At 43.1% G+C, this 21,160-nt stretch overlaps 1 protein-coding gene across 1 annotated transcript; it reads right to left on the bottom strand.

Moving 5' to 3' along the window:
• Positions 1-529: 529 nt before the first annotated feature.
• Positions 530-19,335, bottom strand: LOC116406711 (CD48 antigen-like). The gene is made up of 8 exons (XM_031891391.1): positions 18,996-19,335; positions 13,678-13,998; positions 10,807-11,070; positions 8,393-8,517; positions 7,019-7,087; positions 6,282-6,398; positions 1,311-1,383; positions 530-1,127 (listed from the first exon to the last, which is right to left on the bottom strand). Exons 1-6 carry the CDS (start codon positions 19,096-19,098, stop codon positions 6,285-6,287), a joined length of 996 nt encoding a protein of 331 aa, XP_031747251.1. The 5' UTR covers positions 19,099-19,335; the 3' UTR covers positions 530-1,127; positions 1,311-1,383; positions 6,282-6,284.
• Positions 19,336-21,160: the final 1,825 nt, after the last annotated feature.

Below are 21,160 nucleotides of genomic sequence, written 5' to 3'. Positions count from 1 at the left end.
AAAAGTTCATGGAGGAGCCAAATAAGGGCTGTGATTGGCTATTAGGGGCCTCTATGAACCCTATCAGCTTACAGGGGCTTTATTTGGTAGGAAATCTTGTTTTTATTCAACCAAAACTTGCCCCCAAGTCAGGAATTCAAAAATAACTCCCTGGTTTGGGGGCACTGAGAGCAACACCCAAGGGGTTGGGGAGCAACATGTTGCCCCTGATCACAGGCAGTTTGACCTAATTAACTAGTTTGGGGATCACAGGCAGTTTAACCTAATTAACTAGAAAGGCTTGAGCAGCACTCTCCAACTCTCCATGTAGTTGGGTGATAAACAACATCCTTATAGGCCAGTTTAAACAACCTATATAGCTTACAGGCAGTCAGTGAGCCTTTAAGACAAACATAGGGGCTCACATGTATGCTGGGGCCTTCAGTTGGACAGCCCTGATCTCCAGCACCACAATAATCTCAAAACTGGGTCTGATTAGAAACCTTACTGTAACCTATTCACAATCATTCTCAAATAAACGCAAAGCAAATTATGTATTACTTAAAAACAAGTTTATTTTTTAAATACAATAAAATGATTTAGACGACAGCGAGCGTCTGACATCCAGGAAAGTAGGGCCTCCACGAGCCTTCTGGGCTTCATAAGCCTCCATGCGAGTCACCATGTTGTGTAAAGCTTTTTCAAGGTCAGGGGATGCTTTCTCAGTAGGGTCCATGGCACAGATATACTGTCAAGGCCTACTTGTCTCCTGCTGGGGATGGAGTAAGGACAGAGGAGCAAGCCGGGGTACAGGCAGTACAGAAAGTCCAAAGCGTGGTATTCATAGGGTTAACAAGAGTCTCTAGTCGATATTCAGGCAAAGGTCCGTCCAGGCGGCAGTCAGCAGGTTCAGGCAAAGGATCAAAAACTATTAAATCAGTCCAAAAAATGCAATTTACAGTGCACCCAGGGGCTCTAGGAAGAAGTTCTATATTCGGGCGTTGAACTTGCGTCCCTGGTATCTTTTTATTTTGAATGAGGCTCCAAACTGCGTCACGTGGCGGTATCGCAATCCCCGTGGAGACCATGGGCCCTGCTATCTTCCATTCACCACCGGAGTGCCGATGGGTGCCCCTGACAGTACCACTCTAGAAAGAGAACAGGACATTACAAAAAACACTCAAACTTTTAAGATTTGTTTATTATAACAATAGGTAGGCAGCAAAAGCCCCAGCCTAGGGAGCAGTGGTATGTGTGTGCAGTGAGAGGGGCACCATGACAAGTAGTATCGCCTCAGGCACAAATACTACTTGGCCCATCTCTGATCTTACCTAATCAACCTCATCAAGTAATGGGGTTTCTCAGTATCTTCAAATGTCTTGGCCAGCCATTTTTTTGCTCTGCCTGAGGATAAATAATAAGAGTTTCATTAGTTACTACAAAATATTATTTGTGTATATTTCTTATTCCATGACAATGAAAATTTGCCTCCTGATGTGGTGCCATTCTTCATAGAACATTATTTCAAAAAAAGGTTATAAAAACATTAAAAACGCACTTTTTATCTTGCAGTTTATAAAATATACCTCTGGTCCCACCACATGTGCAGTACATAAGAGATAGAAAGTCCAAGCTATTTTTCCAGTTTATGTGTTAAAAATCCAACCAATGTTTCCGTAGATGGTCTTTTGAGCTCTGCATATTTTTTTCTCAGGAGCTGAATGACTTTGGTCATTATTTTAGCTTTTCACCCATTTGGCCTTGGACTATAACCATAGAGCTTTTTGGCATGTACGCCGGTTGTGCATACCATTTGATCTTTGAAATAGTAGCAGTTCTCTTCCTGTCTTCCATCATTTTCTTTCTTTCCTGAAATGGATTTTCAGAGGAAACTTTCAGAAAGCATAATGGCATGTCAAAGGAACTGATTTCAATCTCCATGTTCATCAGAAAAACGTTTGTGGAGTCACCACAGCAGCTTCAGCTCCTTTACTGCAACTGTAGCCCAGTGTGTCTTCATCCCATGCTGGGAGTTAAGTCTGACAGCAAAGGTGTGGGAGCTGGTAGAACGTTTGTATGGGGTAATGTTTCTCACAAGTGCATTTTGTATACAAAAATACATTCTATATACAAAAATATCCCCTGTACACAAAATGAATTGTAATTGTCACTATATACACTTATAAAAATAAAAAAATGATATAATCGTGTAATTATCAAGCGTCTGCCAAGTGATAATTCATATTTAACTCTAATTTCCATGATATAAATGATAAAAGAGATGCTTTTGACAGAATGGAAGAATCCATATCACAGAACCTGTTAACAAAACTAATCTTTCATTTCCATAATAGACATTCTGTGAAACAATTCTGTCCGTCAAATTAATCAAGAATACCTATTAGGGCCATGGCAGACGGGGAGATTAGTCACCCATGTCAAATCTCCCTTGTCACGGGCAACTAATCTCCCCGAAATGCCATCCCACAGGCTAGAATGTAAATCGCCGGTGGGATGGCGATGGCGATTTGCAGAACCGCTGAAGTTGCCTTGAGAGGAAACTTAGGCGATTTTGGTGCCACGTATGCCATCCCACCGACGATTTACATTCTCACCAGTGGGATGGCATTTCGGGGAGATTAGTCGCCCGCGACAAGGAGGATTTGTCACACGGCGACTAATCTCCCCGTCTGTCATAGCCCTTAATCAATAAAAAGCAGTCTTTTATTACAGTCCATTTACTGTTCTTATCCCCCACTGTTTTAATTGGTTACATGGAAGTTCTTACAAATAGATGACAAAGATATGGCTCTACTGACATATATATAAATATATATATACTGATATATATATATAAATATAGAAATAAGAAAGTACTGTTGGCATGGCGATTGGTGTACAAAACTGTGTCCCTTAAACTAAGCATTTGTTCTGTACTTATAGCCAGTATGTGTTAGTTAAGTATTCATTTTGTGGGTATCGTTTTCCTTTAAAAATCATCTACCACTGCTATTTTAAAGATCTGTTTGGGATATTGCCACAGAGGGGCCACTCCCATGGGTAGTTACGCTTAATACTAGGGTGATATGATGCAATTAAGAGCTTGAATTTCATTGCCTTGAGAGACATAGACTTGTTGCCCATGGGAGATCATTTCTCCAGCGAGCAACAAAGCACCTGAAAACACTTTTCATTTAGAGGAATGGGGGCCATCAAGCTAAAGCATTTCAAGCGTTTTACATGCAGTGATCCCCATTCTTCTGAATCAAAAGGTATTTTTGAATAGTTTGTTACCTGCAGGAGAGATGATCTCCCTTGAGTGACAAATCGCTGTCTGTTATTGCCCCTAAAGAAGTAGGTGTATCAACTCATTATCATATTTATATTTTGCGTCATTTTATTTAACATTATTTCTCAGCTACAAATTCCATAGAAACATCATTATATTCAATTTGGGCCAACAGAATCATTCTGTCAGTACAGCAGTATATGTCTCATTCATTTGTAAGTGGGGGAAAAAAAGACAATGGACTCCAGTTAAAGACTGCTTGCTATTGGTAAATAAGTATGCTTGCTTCTAATTGGTTCAGTAATTGGACTGACAGAATTATTTTACTGAGAACTGATACTGGGAAAATGAAACATTAGTTTTCTGCAATAATAGGGCCCAATTTATTAAACCACGATTTTAAAAGCACGATTGGAAAAATTCGGAGTAAATACAATAATTTCTGATGATCGAAAATGTTACGAAATGTCTTTTCGTAGACGTACGAAAATATCGTACTTACGATCTGAAAGTTAAGAAATTTTCGTATCCAAACGATCGTAGACGGCGCAAAACCCTTTCTGACTTTGGAAAGCTTCCAAAATCATGCATAAAAGTTTCATAGGACTCAATGGCACTCTGCAGCTCCAACCCGGCCCAAGGAAAGTCTCCCATAGGGCTCAATGGCACTCTGCAGCTCCAACCCGGCCCAAGGAAAGCCTCCCATAGGGCTCAATGGCACTCTGCAGCTCCAACCCGGCCCAAGGAAAGCCTCCCATAGGGCTCAATGGCACTCTGCAGCTCCAACCCGGCCCAAGGAAAGTCTCCCATAGGGCTCAATGGCACTCTGCAGCTCCAACCCGGCCCAAGGAAAGTCTCCCATAGGGCTCAATGGCACTCTGCAGCTCCAACCCGGCCCAAGGAAAGTCTCCCATAGGGCTCAATGGCACTCTGCAGCTCCAACCTGGCCCAAGGGAAGTCTCCCATAAGGCTCAATGGCACTCTGCAGCTCCAACCCGGCCCAAGGAAAGTCTCCCATAGGGCTCAATGGCGCTCTGCAGCTCCAACCCGGCCCAAGGAAAGTCTCCCATAGGGCTCAATGGCACTCTGCAGCTCCAACCCGGCCCAAGGAAAGTCTCCCATAGGGCTCAATGGCACTCTGCAGCTCCAACCCGGCCCAAGGAAAGTCTCCCATAGGGCTCAATGGCACTCTGCAGCTCCAACCCGGCCCAAGGAAGCCTCCCATAGGGCTCAATGGCACTCTGCAGCTCCAACCCGGCCAAAGGAAAGTCTCCCATAGGGCTTAATGGCACTCTGCAGCTCCAACCCGGCCCAAGGAAAGTCTCCCATAGGGCTCAATGGCACTCTGCAGCTCCAACCCGGCCCAAGGAAAGTCTCCCATAGGGCTCAATGGCACTCTGCAGCTCCAACCCGGCCCAAGGAAAGTCTCCCATAGGGCTTAATGGCACTCTGCAGCTCCAACCCGGCCCAAGGAAAGTCTCCCATAGGGCTCAATGGCACTCTGCAGCTCCAACCCGGCCAATAGAAAGTCTCCCATAGGGCTCAATGGCACTCTGCAGCTCCAACCCGGCCCAAGGAAAGTCTCCCATAGGGCTCAATGGCACTCTGCAGCTCCAACCCGGCCCAAGGAAAGTCTCCCATAGGGCTCAATGGCACTCTGCAGCTCCAACCCGGCCCAAGCAAAGTCTCCCATAGGGCTCAATGGCACTCTGCAGCTCCAACCCGGCCCAAGGAAACTCTCCCATAGGGCTCAAAGGCGCTCTGCAGCTCCAACCCGGCCCAAGGAAAGCCTCCCATAGGGCTCAATGGCACTCTGCAGCTCCAACCCGGCCCAAGGAAAGTCTCCCATAGGGCTCAATGGCACTCTGCAGCTCCAACCCGGCCCAAGGAAAGTCTCCCATAGGGCTCAATGGCACTCTGCAGCTCCAACCCGGCCCAAGGAAAGTCTCCCATAGGGCTTAATGGCACTCTGCAGCTCCAACCCGGCCCAAGGAAAGTCTCCCATAGGGCTCAATGGCACTCTGCAGCTCCAACCCGGCCCAAGGAAAGTCTCCCATAGGGCTCAATGGCACTCTGCAGCTCCAACCCGGCCCAAGGAAAGCCTCCCATAGGGCTCAATGGCACTCTGCAGCTCCAACCCGGCCCAAGGAAAGTCTCCCATAGGGCTCAATGGCACTCTGCAGCTCCAACCCGGCCCAAGGAAAGCCTCCCATAGGGCTCAATGGCACTTTGCAGCTCCAACCCGGCCAATAGAAAGTTGCGATACCGAAGCTTTCAAATATGATTTTGACGCACAAATTGAGGCACGAAAATGTTGCCTAATTTAATGAAAATATCATGGAAATTACGCATAAGTTCTAAAGATACAAATTTTTTGTAATCGGACCTGTCATACTTTAATGAATGGTTCCCTAAGTGTTAATTCTGCTGACAGAATAGATTCTGTATTTTAGCCAGGAAATTGTCTGCTTCATGTTTGTGCAAATTCTCTCTGTTTGCATGGGTTTCCACCAATTCAAAAACATGCTGGTTGATTAACTGGCTTCCGATTAAATAGATACTAGTGTATTTGTAGCTGTGATGGATAAATAAGATTGTAAGCTCCCCTGAGACAGGGACTGATCTGAAAGAGTAAACATTATCTATACCACACTGCTTTAACTGTTAGAACTGAATCTATAAAGGCATTGTACATTGTGGATTATTTGCAATTAACAGCATAGAGAAAAAACCTAGGGTTTACTTTATTATTATCTTTATACTCAAACATAAGAATTTAGAACAGGCTAGACTCTTCTAGAAGCACATACTGCTATCAATCCTAGTCTTTATTTCTCATTCCCATTTTGATGAATATAGAGTTAATGCTGGGATCAGAGGAAGAATGTCAGTTTGTATCTTTTGTATCAATCAATGTAACCACACTTCTCCATAGTGCAATAGATAGTGAAGCTTGTTTACAGATAGTTGCAGAAAGGCCCATACAAGTGGACACTGATGCACAAATACTCACCAACTATACCTCTCCATTCATTAATTTATTCGTTAAAAGCTCAGCATATGTTGTTTTTTCACTTGTTGCGGTACAGTCACCATTGGTACAGTCACCATTCAACTTCTGGGTATTGACCTACAAACAGCAAACAAAAACATACATGGCTAAGCTTACTAAGAGATGATGCATGTATGATAACACATTGCAGTCTTACGTCTTCATTTTGATGTCTTATATTGGGCCTTAGCATTGCACAGAGACTCATAAAGCAAAATGCATATTCATATTAGGTAACTGACTCTTCTATTTTCATATTAAAATATAATTCCTACTACCTCCTTCCAATCATAGGTTTCTATGCACAGCAGCCGTCTGTATAGCACATTAGGCTTGGCAGCACTTATCTAAATCACTAATTATTGCTTTATAACCCTAACAACCCCTTTAATAACTATGTCATCATTTAATATTACGGACACAACAAAATCCAATCATCAAACTGCAATATTGTGTACTTGTGATATAAGACAAAATTGCATTTTCAGGCTGCATTGTTTTTCGTTAAAACCAAACATGTGCCACTGTGAAATTAAATGAATGACAAAGAAGAGAGTAATTACTAAAACAAAATATTGCTTTTTTAATTGTTAGCATGTCATCTTATGCATCTTATATCTGGATCATGTCCATGTGACAAATTTGTGGCATTTTTCCAATGGAAATCAAAATAATATAAATCCCTACAGATTGCTTACCTGATTATTGGTGCCATTAGAACACATCTTAATGCTACTGTAATGTAATTCTTCATGAGTTTTTGTACTCTAAAAGAGAAAAATACAGCATTTGCTATTGTGATGTCAGCCAAACAGGTCTTTTAAAAGTTTAATTACAGTCCAAATATGGAAATTAATGTGCAATTTTTGCTTCATAATATTACAGTGAATACAAGTATCAGGAAGGGGGACAAAATATAGTGCCTTTGCAGCAATAAAGAAAGAGCTGAAGGCAAATAAGAAGAAGGAGAAAAAGATGGCACATGAAGGGGACAAGGTAGAAGAGAATGGAACATATAGGAGACAAAAGGAGACAAAATAAATAAAAGCCAAGTACTAGAAGAATGGGAAGGGACTGAGGTGAGAAACAGAACCAGGGAATGTAGAATGTCTATGTGGATAGACAGAAAGGTAAAATAGTTTTAATAAATGTGGTCTCAGATAAAAAAACAAGTTAATTGTTACAGAGAAACAAATATACAGTTTAATGGCGGATTGTAGGAATAGTCAAGTTTAGGAAAAGTAACCTTATACATAATTGTGTAATAATTTGCGAGTTCTAGCCAGACCATGAGAACAATGAGTACCAGCACCCACATCCTCTGACCATATACTGTATGTATATATATGTGTGGGATGCCACTGCTTACTGCTTGTTACTGAATATAATGAGGCTTAGTACTCACTGCCAAACACTTTATATGATGTGCCTGGTCTGTCTGTTCGCTGCCTCTCGTTGTGTATTATATGCTTGGAGTTTCAGTGCCCACTGGCTCTAATTGTATATAATGTGCTTAGATTACCATACACACTGCCTCTCAATATCTATAATGGACTAGGGGTGTAGCCACTGACTCTCACTTAAATAATGTGCTAGGAGTGCAAGGTCTCACTAACTTAAACAATGTGTTTGGGATTTTAATACCCACTGTCTCTAATACCTAGCATAGGCAGACCAGAGTGGCTAAACTCTTTTGTGGTAAGTTATGTCCACCACATTCTCCAGGGGGTCCATGTTTTAAAAATAGTCCAGGGCCCAAGGGTCACTTATTCAGCCCTTGGTTGTGGGTTTTTTGTGCTCAATTTAGTGTCAGTTTTAAAATACTGCTATTTTCACTGATTTCACTGGTTCCGGCATATTTGAAAACATAAACATTTTCTTTCTGTCTTTGCCAAAAGCTAATCACACTGCTTTAGCAGAGTTAGATTAGGTCTGATTAACAGACTGGCAAAAAAAAAAAAAAAATATTATAAATAATACAGTTGGGGATGTAAAAAGCAGAACAAGCTATGGAATTTCAACATGTAAGCTTTACAGACAATATGCCATAAAACATTATATTAATCACTTACCTTTAATATTTGTCTTATTCTGCAACATACAGCTTTAGATACAGCGATACTGACAAGTATAACACAGAGCAAACTCATGGCAATTATTAAGGGAAGAAGATGTCCTCTTCCAGGTCCTGAAATGTCTAAAACAACAATGTAGATTAGAAAATATTCATCTTGACATAATAAAAATAATGAAAAAAAAACTTTCAACTTAACTTTTCCCCTTTTCCCTCTTTTTTGTTTTCTATCCCAATAACTATATACTTCTTTCATATACTAATCTGTCTCTTTCTATGGAAAGTATCATACAGGAGATTAGGTATATAAATGTGCCTCTAACTTATGATCATGTTTTATAATACATAGTCCACGCAGTGGAGCCACAGAGCCATAGCTCCTCTGCTTTCTTTTAACCAACATCCAGGATTGCTGAAGTATTGGACTAAACAGCTACCCAAACTGGCCATCCTTGCCCAGATAGACAGGTAGCTGATTTAGGTCCCTACCCACCTGCAATTGGCTATGCAATTCCCATTTAAATGGCTAAAGAGCTAATGTTACTAAGCACATCATTGGAATAAACAATGTAGTACAGACGGAGCACTGGCAACCTTATTTCTCATTAAAATAATCACTTTATTGGTTTCCTTAAAATCATCACAGTCCCATAACACAGCTTGACGCATTTCGTGGCTTAACGCCACTTCCTCATATCTCTCTATAATGTGTTTAGCAATGGCTGACCTTAGGTCATTCCTTTCTACAGCTGACAAATGTTCAAGAAACCTGGTACCCGCTCTGCGAATGGTCTTCCTAACATACTGTACCCCACATTCACATGTGGCCAGATATACCACCCCTTTAGATTGGCAATTGAAATGTTGGAGAATCGTATAGGTATATCCCGTATTAGTACTGGTAAAGGTTTTAGAGACCCTAATAACACTACAAGCCTTACATCGGCTCCTGCCACATCTGTAGGTACCTGCATATCTCAACCAAGCCGACCCTTGCTCGCTAGTCCCAGTAGTATACAAGCTCCTGGATACCCAGGATGCCAAATGCCTTCCTTTCTTAAAGGTAAATGAGGGTTTACTATCCAAAATCCTGCAGAGGATTGGATCCTGAAGTAATACCCCCCAATGTTTAAATCCAAAATAGCCTGAATAGCACAGAATTGGAAAAGAATTGGAGCTGCAAATTGTCACAAAATAGTACTGTGTACATCATACTTAAATTTATGTTAAGGACAAAGCTACTCCTTAAACAGGCCACTGCTAATAATGAACCATTTCAATTAGAGAAGAAAAACTTTCATGGTTTATCATATGAAAAAACTATTATGTCTATGTTAAAATTTGGAATTGAAATAGGAGAAAGGGGTTTCTGAAAAGCAGCAGGGAAGTTTGTTCTTTCTTTATTAAAACTAAAGTGCTATTTTGCCTCCATACTTACACCCATTTGCATGGTTAATATTGTATTAATTATTTACTAATTAGCCACTTTGGCAAGTGAATTATTACAATGAGCAGGCACTAGTAACTCATTTGCTCATTTATCTAAGCTAATAGACCAATGCAAATGTTACCCCACTACTAAATACTAGGCTACTATCAGACTTAAAGTACCACTGTACATAGTTCTCATTTATAAAGGCAAGTGCAGCGTGCAAAGTGCATTTTCAGTAGCAATTTATGTTTTTTACCCATAATGCAACACTACCCATAATGCAGCACTAAATTGCCAATGGGAAGGCATACATGACACTTTTGGGCACATTTAATTTATGAACACTTGAGCCTTTGGCTCGAGTATTTGTATCCCAAAACCACATGGGAGTTCCCAAACTCTTGCTTGGTTTTTTCATCTGAATAGCCCAGTTCGTGCAAATTGGGTTTTTCTTTTCCATGACCAAAAAAGAAAGGCTCGGCAGGTTTTAGGTACTGAGCTTTTTGTTTTTTCAGCGGGGAAAAGAAAAACCCGATTTGCACGAATTGGGCTATTCGGATGAAAAAACCAAGCGAGAGTTTGGGAACTCCCACGTGGTTTTGGGATCCGAAGTCTCAAACCTTCATAAATGTGCCCCTAAGTTTCCCAAAGTCCTCCAATGTTTCCTGCATAGGAAAATCAAGCATCTCATATGCCTTCCCACTGGTGATACCCTTTATTGCCGGTAGGAAGGCATTTCACGGGTGACTATTTCACCATGTGCCATCACCCTTAAGCAATACTTACAAGTTCTAAGAATATATTACTATTGCATAATCATCATTCTTTGTAGGATTGTAAGACTATACTTACATACACTACATTACCTAATATAAGTTTAAAAATGTTATTATCTTACATTCACATGAATTCATTGTCCAGTTTCTTAGTGCTGCGATTGTTCGCCACATATATGCCTTCTCGTTTTGTATGTTACTCACCACATGACTTAAAAGGGACTGACGCATTGTTCCTGTGAGCAGGATTCTGTACCAAGCAAAGAAATTCTGCATTCAGCATCTCATCCTTCAGTGATACAGTGATTGTGCTGCCATTGGCATATAGTCTGTCAATGCCTTTATCTCTGCAGATCCAACTGTAGGACAGGTTTGTTGAGTTTGATGGGACAGAACAGTTAAGATGACAGAGATCAGAAGTATTACCAGGCACTCTTTTTATTACTGGTATAGGGATAGGAAGAGGCTCTGCAATTAAAAAGTAGATATTATCAAAATTCATATATTAAAGAATGTTTTTTACATTCTAATAGTTTGACCCCTCTGAGCACTCCTTGACTATTGCATGTTGTTTATAAACTGTGGCCCAAAGACTACTTAGCAGGCAAGCCAAATCCAGCTCACAGCCTAATAGGGATCAGTGTTTTTATTTTCCATGGTGTCTGGATCGGAAAGTCTCCAAGTAAATATGCAAGTGTATTAGCTATAATATTATCATGCGCCAATAATTAGTTAGGGGTCATTTATGAACTTTAGTTAGTGTGCAAAGTGAATCTAGAAATTAGTATTTATTATGACATGATTAGTTTTCCTTTCTGGTAAAAGAATTGTACTTGAGTACCTTTACAAGGGCCTGGTTCAAACTTCAGAGGTCAGTGGTTCTTGAAGGGTTGTAACCCGATAATTAAATTGAAATATTTGGTGTTTCAGAAACTGCCTGTTAACCAATAAATCATGCAAAGGTGAAGGAAAGGTTAAAACTCAGTAAGCTTTATTAGAAAGATCTATGTAAATAAAGTCATAAGCACTCACAGTGCTGCTGCTCTGAATACTCTGTGAAAAGAAACAATGCATTTGCTTGTTTCTATTGTTCACACAGGGTTCTCTGTTTTAAACTTCCTTCTTGCAGTGAAAACCTCCTGTTTATGGGCATGAGCCTGTGCAGCATGTTCCTTTCTCTCCTGCCCTTCTCCCTCCTCCCTCTCCCCCTCCTTTCCCTGCTGTTATCTGAGCTGAGTGCTCTTCCAGGCAGCAGCATGCATGCAGAGAAGTGATGTCCCACCAAGCTAAAATGGCAGTTGCTATCTTAAACAAACAGATAGAGTTGATCCAGGGACTGGTCCGATTGCCATCTTGGAGTCAGGAAGGAATTTTTCCCCTCTGGGGCAAATTAGAGAGGCTTCAGATGGGGTTTTTTGCCTTCCTCTGGATCAACTAGCAGTTAGGCAGGTTATATATAGGCATTATGGTCCTCTACATTGTTATAAGGCAGGGATCCCCAACCTTTTTTTACTCCTGAGCCACATTCAAATGGAAAAGGTTTTGGAGAGCAACACTAGCATGAAAAAAGTTCCTGAAGGTGCCAATGAGAGCTATAATTGGCTGTTTGGTAGCCCTTATGTTGACTGGAAGCATACAGAAGGCTCTGTTCGGCAATTACACTGGGTTTTTATGCAATTAAAGCTTGCATTCTAACTAGAAATTCAAAAATAAGCACCTGCTTTGAGGCCACTGGGAGCAACACCCAAGGGGTTGGTGAGCAACATGTTCCTCCCGAGCCACTGGTTGGGGATCACTGTTATAAGGGATGATCTTGGACACAGACAATAGAGTTACTTAGCAAACAGAGATAACTTAATAGAGGCACAAATAAGCAAGGTAAAGGGCACTGGTACACGGGGAGATAAGTCACCCACGACAAATCTCCCTGTGTGCCAGAGCCCTAAAAGGCAGGTACTGGCACATTGAGATTATTCATATGACAATCCATAATAATAATTAACAATAAAATGTGCCCAGGCTGCCATAAAATAAAGTAACTGGACTTATAAGGCTATATGTCCCAAGGAGTGAGTTATTCGCCTGTGATAGATCTCTGCTACTACAGGTGACTAACTGCTCCAAAATGCCTTTCCACTGGCAACAATAGGAATCATCCTGCAGGCAACTTGGCAACCGGTGACTCCTATTGTTTCTGGTAAAAAGACATTTTTGTATGCTTGTAGTTAATTTGGCCAGATCAATCGCACTTCCATTGTATTTGTATACTCTATTTAGCCTTGGAGTGCTCCCACAACCCCTTTCTGTTTATCTATGGAGCAGTTAGTTGCCTGCTATAGCCAGAGTTCTATTTCAGGCGACTAACTCGCTCCTTGGGACAGTGAGAGGTCTGTCTAAAGGTCCCCATACACGGGCCGACTATAGCTGCCGATATCGGCAGCTAATCGGCCCGTGTATGGGGAGAGCAGAGCGGCCTGGCCGACCGATATCTGGCCTGAAATCGGCCAGGTTAGAAAATCAGGTCAGATCGGGGACCGCATCGGCTCGTTGATGCGGTCCCCGAACCGACTGCCCCATTGCTGCCCACATAATCCGATCGTTTGGCCCCAGGGCCAAACGATCGGATTATTTTTTTTTTTACCTAAATTCTCCCCGATATCGCCCACCCGTAGGTGGGGATCGGGTGCAGATCCGCTCGCTTGGCGACATCGCCAAGCGAGCGGATCTGCTAGTGTATGGCCACCTTAAGTCTAGGGTTGTTAGCTGGTATTTAACTAGCTTGTTCATCTGAGATTGTTTCTGTTTGCTATTTTTGGACTGGGTCTCCTAGGGCCCAATAAGGATTGGCTGATGGGAATTCTCCTAGGCTGTGGCATATTATTAATATATAGGCATGGAAATATTTTGCAATATACAGTATGTCACACACATGGACTCACTCACATACTCACACACACACTCATACATGAATACACACACACACTCACGCACATACTCACATACTCACTCACACACACATATACACTCACCCACATACACACACACTCATACACTCACGAACACACACACACTTACCCAACACGGTGAGATTATAAGAAGTGTCTCTCATTTTTCCATTAACAAGAAACAGTGCAGTGAAGATCCCAGAATCCTCCATTCTCAGCTCCCTGATCAGTAATGCGGTGCCACTGTTAGACCCTTCCAGCCGGTTGGGGAAATAATTCTCATTCTCTCTGATAAACTTCTGGTCTCTGAATTCAGCCAGGAATATTTTTTCCCCATTGACATGAAACATCCATGTGACTCTATCAATGGGATCTGTCAGATTCAGAGGGGGTCTCAGTGTGACAGTCTCCCCTACACGGCCAGTCACTGGGAGAGGGACGTCTCCTCCTCCTGCAACACATAGAAGTAGGGAATGAGCAACACATAGAAGTAGGGAATGAGCAACACATAGAAGTAGGGAATGAGCAACGCATAGAAGTAGGGAATGAGCAACGCATAGAAGTAGGGAATGAGCAACACATAGAAGTAGGGAATGAGCAACGCATAGAAGTAGGGAATGAGCAACACATAGAAGTAGGGAATGAGCAACGCATAGAAGTAGGGAATGAGCAACGCATAGAAGTAGGGAATGAGCAACACATAGAAGTAGGGAATGAGCAACACATAGAAGTAGGGAATGAGCAACACATAGAAGTAGGGAATGAGCAACACATAGAAGTAGGGAATGAGCAACACATAGAAGTAGGGAATGAGCAACACATAGAAGTAGGGAATGAGCAGCAGGAACACTCAGATTCACATTTTATGGGTCAGTTTTTGGGTGAGACAGAGGATTTACATGAGGATTTATTGTACTATAGGGTGTAACAGGCACCCTGCTACAGTCCAGGGGTACCCAGGGCACAAATAAGCACTCACCCCAAATCCCCCCTAACTGGCCTTCAGGCTGGGCCCCCTTAGCCCATAACAAGGTTACAGATATATAGAAACATTGGGGTAACAGTCACCCTGCTATAGTTCCAGGGGTACCCAGGGCACAAATAAGCACTAACCCCAGATCTCCCCCCTAACTGGCCTTCAAGCTGGGCCCCCTTAGCCCATAACAAGGTTACAGATATATAGAAACATTGGGGTAACAGTCACCCTACTATAGTTTCAGGGGTACCCAGGGCACAAATAAGAACTCACCCCAAATCCCCCCCTAACTGGCCTTCAGGCTGGGCCCCCTTAGCCCATAAAAAGGTTACAGATATATAGAAACATTGGGGTAACAGTCACCCTGCTATAGTTCCAGGGGTACCCAGGGCACAAATAAGCACTCACCCCAAATCCCCCCTAACTGGCCTTATGGCTGGGCCCCCTTAGCCCATAACAAGGTTACAGATATATAGAACCATTGGGGTAACAGTCACCCTGCTATAGTTCCAGGGGTACCCAGGGCACAAATAAGCACTCACCCCAAATCCCCCCCTAACTGGCCTTCAAGCTGGGCCCCCTTAGCTCATAACAAGGTTACAGATATATAGAAACATGGGGGTAATAGTCACCCTGCTATAGTTCCAGGGGTACCCAGGGCAAAAATAAGCACTCACCCCAAATCCCCCCCTAACTGGCCTTCAAGCTGGGCCCCCTTAGCTCATAACAAGGTTACAGATATATAGAAACATTGGGGTAACAGTCACCCTGCTATAGTTCCAGGGGTACCCAGGGCACAAATAAGCACTCACCCCAAATCCCTCCCTAACTGGCCTTCAGGCTGGGCCCCCTTAGCCCATAACAAGGTTACAGATATATAGAAACATTGGGGTAACATTCACCCTGCTATAGTTCCAGGGGTACCCAGGGCACAAATAAGCACTCACCCCAAATCCCCCCCTAACTGGCCTTCAGGCTGGGCCCCCTTAGCCCATAACAAGGTTACAGATATATAGAAACATTGGGGTAACAGTCACCCTGCTATAGTTCCAGGGGTACCCAGGGCACAAATAAGCACTCACCCCAAATCCCCCCCTAACTGGCCTTCAGGCTGGGCCCCCTTAGCCCATAACAAGATTACAGATATATAGAAACATTGGGGTAACAGTCACCCCGCTATAGTTCCAGGGGTACTGAGGGCACAAATAAGCACTCACCCCAAATCCCCCCCTAACTGGCCTTCAGGCTGGGCCCCCTTAGCCCATAACAAGGTTACAGATATATAGAAACATTGGGGTAACAGTCACCCTACTATAGTTTCAGGGGTACCCAGGGCACAAAGAAGCACTTACCCCAAATCCCCCCCTAACTGGCCTTAAGGCTGGGCCCCCTTACCCCATAAAAAGGTTACAGATATATAGAAACATTGGGGTAACAGTCACCCTGCTATAGTTCCAGGGGTACCCAGGGCACAAATAAGCACTCACCCCAAATCCCCCCTAACTGGCCTTCAGGCTGGGCCCCCTTAGCCCATAACAAGGTTACAGATATATAGAAACATTGGGTTAACAGTCACCCTGCTATAGTTCCAGGGGTACCCAGGGCACAAATAAGCACTCACCCCAGATCTCCCCCCTAACTGGCCTTCAAGCTGGGCCCCCTTAGCTCATAACAAGGTTACAGATATATAGAAACATTGGGGTAACAGTCACCCTGCTATAGTTCCAGGGGTACCCAGGGCACAAATAAGCACTCACCCCAAATCCCCCCCTAACTGGCCTTCAGGCTGGGCCCCCTTAGCCCATAAAAAGGTTACAGATATATAGAAACATTGGGGTAACAGTCACCCTGCTATAGTTCCAGGGGTACCCAGGGCACAAATAAGCACTCACCCCAAATCCACCCTAACTGGCCTTATGGCTGGGCCCCCTTAGCCCATAACAAGGTTACAGATTTATAGAAACATTGGGGTAACAGTCACCCTGCTATAGTTCCAGGGGTACCAAGGGCACAAATAAGCACTAACCCCAGATCTCCCCCCTAACTGGCCTTCAAGCTGGGCCCCCTTAGCCCATAACAAGGTTACAGATATATAGAAACATTGGGGTAACAGTCACCCTACTATAGTTCCAGGGGTACCCAGGGCACAAATAAGCACTCACCCCAAATCCCCCCCTAACTGGCCTTCAGGCTGGGCCCCCTTAGCCCATAAAAAGGTTACAGATATATAGAAACATTGGGGTAACAGTCACCCTGCCATAGTTCCAGGGGTACCCAGGGCACAAATAAGCACTCACCCCAAATCCCCCCTAACTGGCCTTATGGCTGGGCCCCCTTAGCCCATAACAAGGTTACAGATATATAGAACCATTGGGGTAACAGTCACCCTGCTATAGTTCCAGGGGTACCCAGGGCACAAATAAGCACTAACCCAGGATCTCCCCCCTAACTGGCCTTCAAGCTGGGCCCCCTAAGCTCATAACAAGGTTACAGATATATAGAAACATTGGGGTAATAGTCACCCTGCTATAGTTCCAGGGGTACCCAGGGCACAAATAAGCACTCACCCCAAATCCCTCCCTTACTGGCCTTAAGGCTGGGCCCCCTTAGCCCATAACAAGGTTACAGATATATAGAAACATTGGGGTAACAGTCACCCTGCTATAGTTCCAGGGGTACCCAGGGCACAAATAAGCACTCACCCCAAATCCCCCCCTAAATGGCCTTCAGGCTGGGCCCCCTTAGCTCATAACAAGGTTACAGATATATAGAAACATTGGGGTAACAGTCACCCTGCAATAGTTCCAGGGATACCCAGGGCACAAATAAGCACTCACCCCAAATCCCCCCCTAACTGGCCTTCAGGCTGGGCCCCCTTAACCCATAACAAGGTTACAGATATATAGAAGCATTGGGGTAACAGTCACCCTGCTATAGTTCCTGGGGTACCCAGGGCACAAATAAGCACTAACCCCAGATCTCCCCCCTAACTGGCCTTTAAGCTGGGCCCCCTTAGCTCATAACAAGGTTACAGATATATAGAAACATTGGGGTAACAGTCACCCTGCTATAGTTCCAGGGGTACCCAGGGCACAAATAAGCTCTCACCCCAAATCCCCCCCCTTACTGGCCTTCAGGCTGGGCCCCCTTAGCCCATAACAAGGTTACAGATATATAGAAACATTGGGGTAACAGTCACCCTGCTATAGTTGCAGGGGTACCCAGGGCACAAATAAGCACTCACCCCAAATCCCCCCCTAACTGGCCTTCAAGCTGGGCCCCCTAAGCTCATAACAAGGTTACAGATATATAGAAACATTGGGGTAATACTCACCCTGCTATAGTTCCAGGGGTACTGAGGGCACAAATAAGCACTCACCCCAAATTCCTCCCTTACTGGCCTTAAGGCTGGGCCCCCTTAGCCCATAACAAGGTTACAGATATATAGAAACATTGGGGTAACAGTCACCCTGCTATAGTTCCAGGGGTACCCAGGGCACAAATAAGCACTCACCCCAAATCCCCCCCTAACTGGCCTTCAGGCTGGGCCCCCTTAGCTCATAACAAGGTTACAGATATATAGAAACATTGGGGTAACAGTCACCCTGCTATAGTTCCAGGGGTACCCAGGGCACAAATAAGCATTCACCCCAAATCTCCCCTTAACTGGCCTTCAGGCTGGGCCCCCTTAGCCCATACCAAGGTTACAGTTGGGATCAAGTACAGGTACTGTTTTATTATTACAGAGAAAAGGGAATCATTTAACCATTAAATAAACCCAATATGGCTGTTCTGCCCCCAATAAGGGGTAATTATATCTTAGTTGGGATCAAGTACAGATACTGTTTTATTATTACAGAGAAAAGGGAATCATTTAACCATGAAATAAACCCAATAGGGCTGTTCTGCCCCAATAAGGGGTAATTATATCTTAGTTGGGATCAAGTACAGGTACTGTTTTATTATTACAGAGAAAAGGGAATCATTTTTAAAAATTAAGTTAAGGGGGCTTTTATAGCTGGGGAGGGGGGTGTAGTTTAAACCTGAATCCTGTGCTTCTTTCTTTCTTTAATCCTTCCCTTATGCTTTTAAGCCATTAAAATGCAGTACAACGTACACAACAAATATATATAAGAATTTTTAGAATTAATCACTAGAGGGAGAGCGATCATAGAAGAAAAGCATGTTCATCTGTGTCCTGTAACAAGAGCTAATGTAAAGGTGCATTTGACAAACTGTTCAACATTGGGAGCTGAGAGATTTTTAGTTCCATTGCATTTGCAGACATTTTTATACTGTAAACTCTACTGTACATGGTCTCCTTTCCCTCCTGTTATTGGTTATTATTTGTAATCTGTATGTTTGGTATTTGCACCTTTCTATTGTTTTATGGATACTTTTTAATGCACATCTTTACAAAACCTTCTCTGTATAATATAGGATAGGAAACCAGATGAAGGTTATGTACTCACCGCAGGTTACTAGGAATATGTGAAATATGATGAAGTGAAGTACCATGAATTCCATCTTGATGCTTGTGCTGAAAATCATGTTTTCCAGGGGTAATAATCCCATAAAACCAAGGTCCTGCTGTCCTTAATATCTAAGATATACTGTACAGGCAAAGCTGAAGTCTCAAGCCTGCATTTGTGTCCGACTGTATATTCTTCTCTACAGAGAGACTGCAACTATTTCCCTCACTGACTGATACCTACCATGCATAACAACTGCTACAAACAACCATAAGAATTAAGAACAAAGAACCTAACTTGTTGGAAAAATACAGACTAAAACAGTCACGTAGGGGAAGAGGCAGCCTTTGTATAGAATTTGAGAAGGAGAGGGGGGGAGGAGGAGGAGGAGGAGAAGGAGGAGGAGAGTAACAGTTGGTTTTAGATGCATTTTTTTTAAAACAAACTGGAGAAAGATATTTTGAAAATATTCTGCATAAAGTGCAATATTTAAACCTCTGTTACTGCATCTTCATCCCTGCCCCACCTCCACCCCCCCGGGCAATTAGGGCTATTAAATGATTAAATCTTCCCCTCCATTAACCAGTAACTATATCCCTTTATGTGCATGGTGCGCCACACCTGTTTTCCCAGAAGTAAAGCATGTTTGGCTGAACAATGGCGAATGAAATGTGTTTTGATTATACCTGTCTGAAGTTACCTAAGGAAAGCTGGTAGTCTCTTTGGATCTAAGGGGAACTTCACCAATTTATTTTCATATAATGAAAGGAAATATAATTTTAAGCAACGTTTCAATAGATATTTTGTATATTTTCACTGGTTTTAAAGATATTTGTAAATGTAATTGCTGTTAAAAATTGTATTTGTTTGTAGTCTCTGAACTGCTGACTTAAGGTCTTGTGAAGAAACATTTAGCCAGGGTTGGACTGGGGGCTGCAGGGCCCACAAGGGCTTCTGCCTCAGGGGCCCCTGCCACCCACAATGGCCCCCGCCGCCTTCACCACCGCCTCCCCCCCATCCCCCAGACAGGCCCCCCTGTCGGGGAAAGGAGACCGGCAGACCACGGGAGCACCCTGTGGGGGGGGGATCAGATCTGGGCCGCCGGGGCCCATCGGGTTTTTTCCCAGTGTAGCTCATGGTGGGAGAGCTGTACCAATTACATTTACAAATGATGAGCTTTTATACCCTTGTAGGAATGTTCGTAGTATATGGGAAAATTACTTTGAATTACATTTTCTTTCATTATTGTGTTGTGGATAGAATCCATTGTAATTTATTAATTACCATCTTTTAGTTTTGTTTCCTATCAAGGCAACTGAAGAAATGAAACTAGATTCACACCCATTCCTGATGTGTAAGAGAGAATAAGCTGAAGTTTCAGATTTGTATATGTATGTATGTATATCTTTATTTATAAAGTGCTACTTATGTACGCAGCGCTGTACAGTAGAATACATTAATACAAACAGGGGGTTATTAAGATAATAATAGATAGATACAAAGTATGACAATAAATACAGATAAATACAAGATACAGTTGCAATAAGTTAAGAGTCGAGGACACAAGAGGATGGAGGTCCCTGCCCTGTAGAGCTTACAATCTATATGGGAGGGTAAGAGTCAAAGACACAAGAGGATGGAGGCCCCTGCCCCATAGAGCTTACAATTTATATGGGAGGGTAAGAGTCAAAGGCACAAGAGGATGGAGGTCCCTGCCCCGTAGAGCTTACAATCTATATGGGAGGGTAAGAGTCAAAGGCACAAGAGGATGGAGGTCCCTGCCCCGTAGAGCTTACAATCTATATGGGAGGGTAAGAGTCAAAGACACAAGAGGATGGAGGTCCCTGCCCCGTAGAGCTTACAATCTAGATGGGAGGGTAAGAGTCAAAGACACAAGAGGATGGAGGTCCCTGCCCTGTAGAGCTTACAATCTATATGGGAGGGTAAGAGTCAAAGACACAAGAGGAAGGAGGTCCCTGCCCCGTAGAGCTTACAATCTGTATGATTTGCAAGTCAGAACTCTTACTCCTGAATTTTTGGACAGATTGTCTGCCTAAGGCAAGTATTTATACTCCTTACCTGCCTAGACTTGTTATTCAATTCAGCTGGTTTTGACCAAAAAATAAACCATAAAAAATTAATGTAAAACTGCTCAGGGTGCTTTT

The sequence above is a fragment of the Xenopus tropicalis genome, chromosome 8 (assembly GCF_000004195.4).
Source record: "Xenopus tropicalis strain Nigerian chromosome 8, UCB_Xtro_10.0, whole genome shotgun sequence".
In the NCBI taxonomy this organism is placed as follows: Eukaryota; Metazoa; Chordata; class Amphibia; order Anura; family Pipidae; genus Xenopus; species Xenopus tropicalis.
Note: the sequence above shows the minus strand (reverse complement) of the source record. Positions and strands in the feature narration are given on the sequence as shown.

Bases quoted from the DNA above. Each gene is read 5' to 3' on its own strand.
- LOC116406711 (XM_031891391.1), bottom strand. From the start codon at position 19,098: ATGGGATTATTACCCCTGGAAAACATGATTTTCAGCACAAGCATCAAG. The intron at 11,071-13,677 runs GTAAGTGTGTGT...TTTTAATTGCAG, and splicing joins TTATAATCTCACCGTGTTGG to AGCCTCTTCCTATCCCTATA. The intron at 8,518-10,806 runs GTGAGTAACATA...TTGTTGTTTTAG, and splicing joins AGTCCCTTTTAAGTCATGTG to ACATTTCAGGACCTGGAAGA.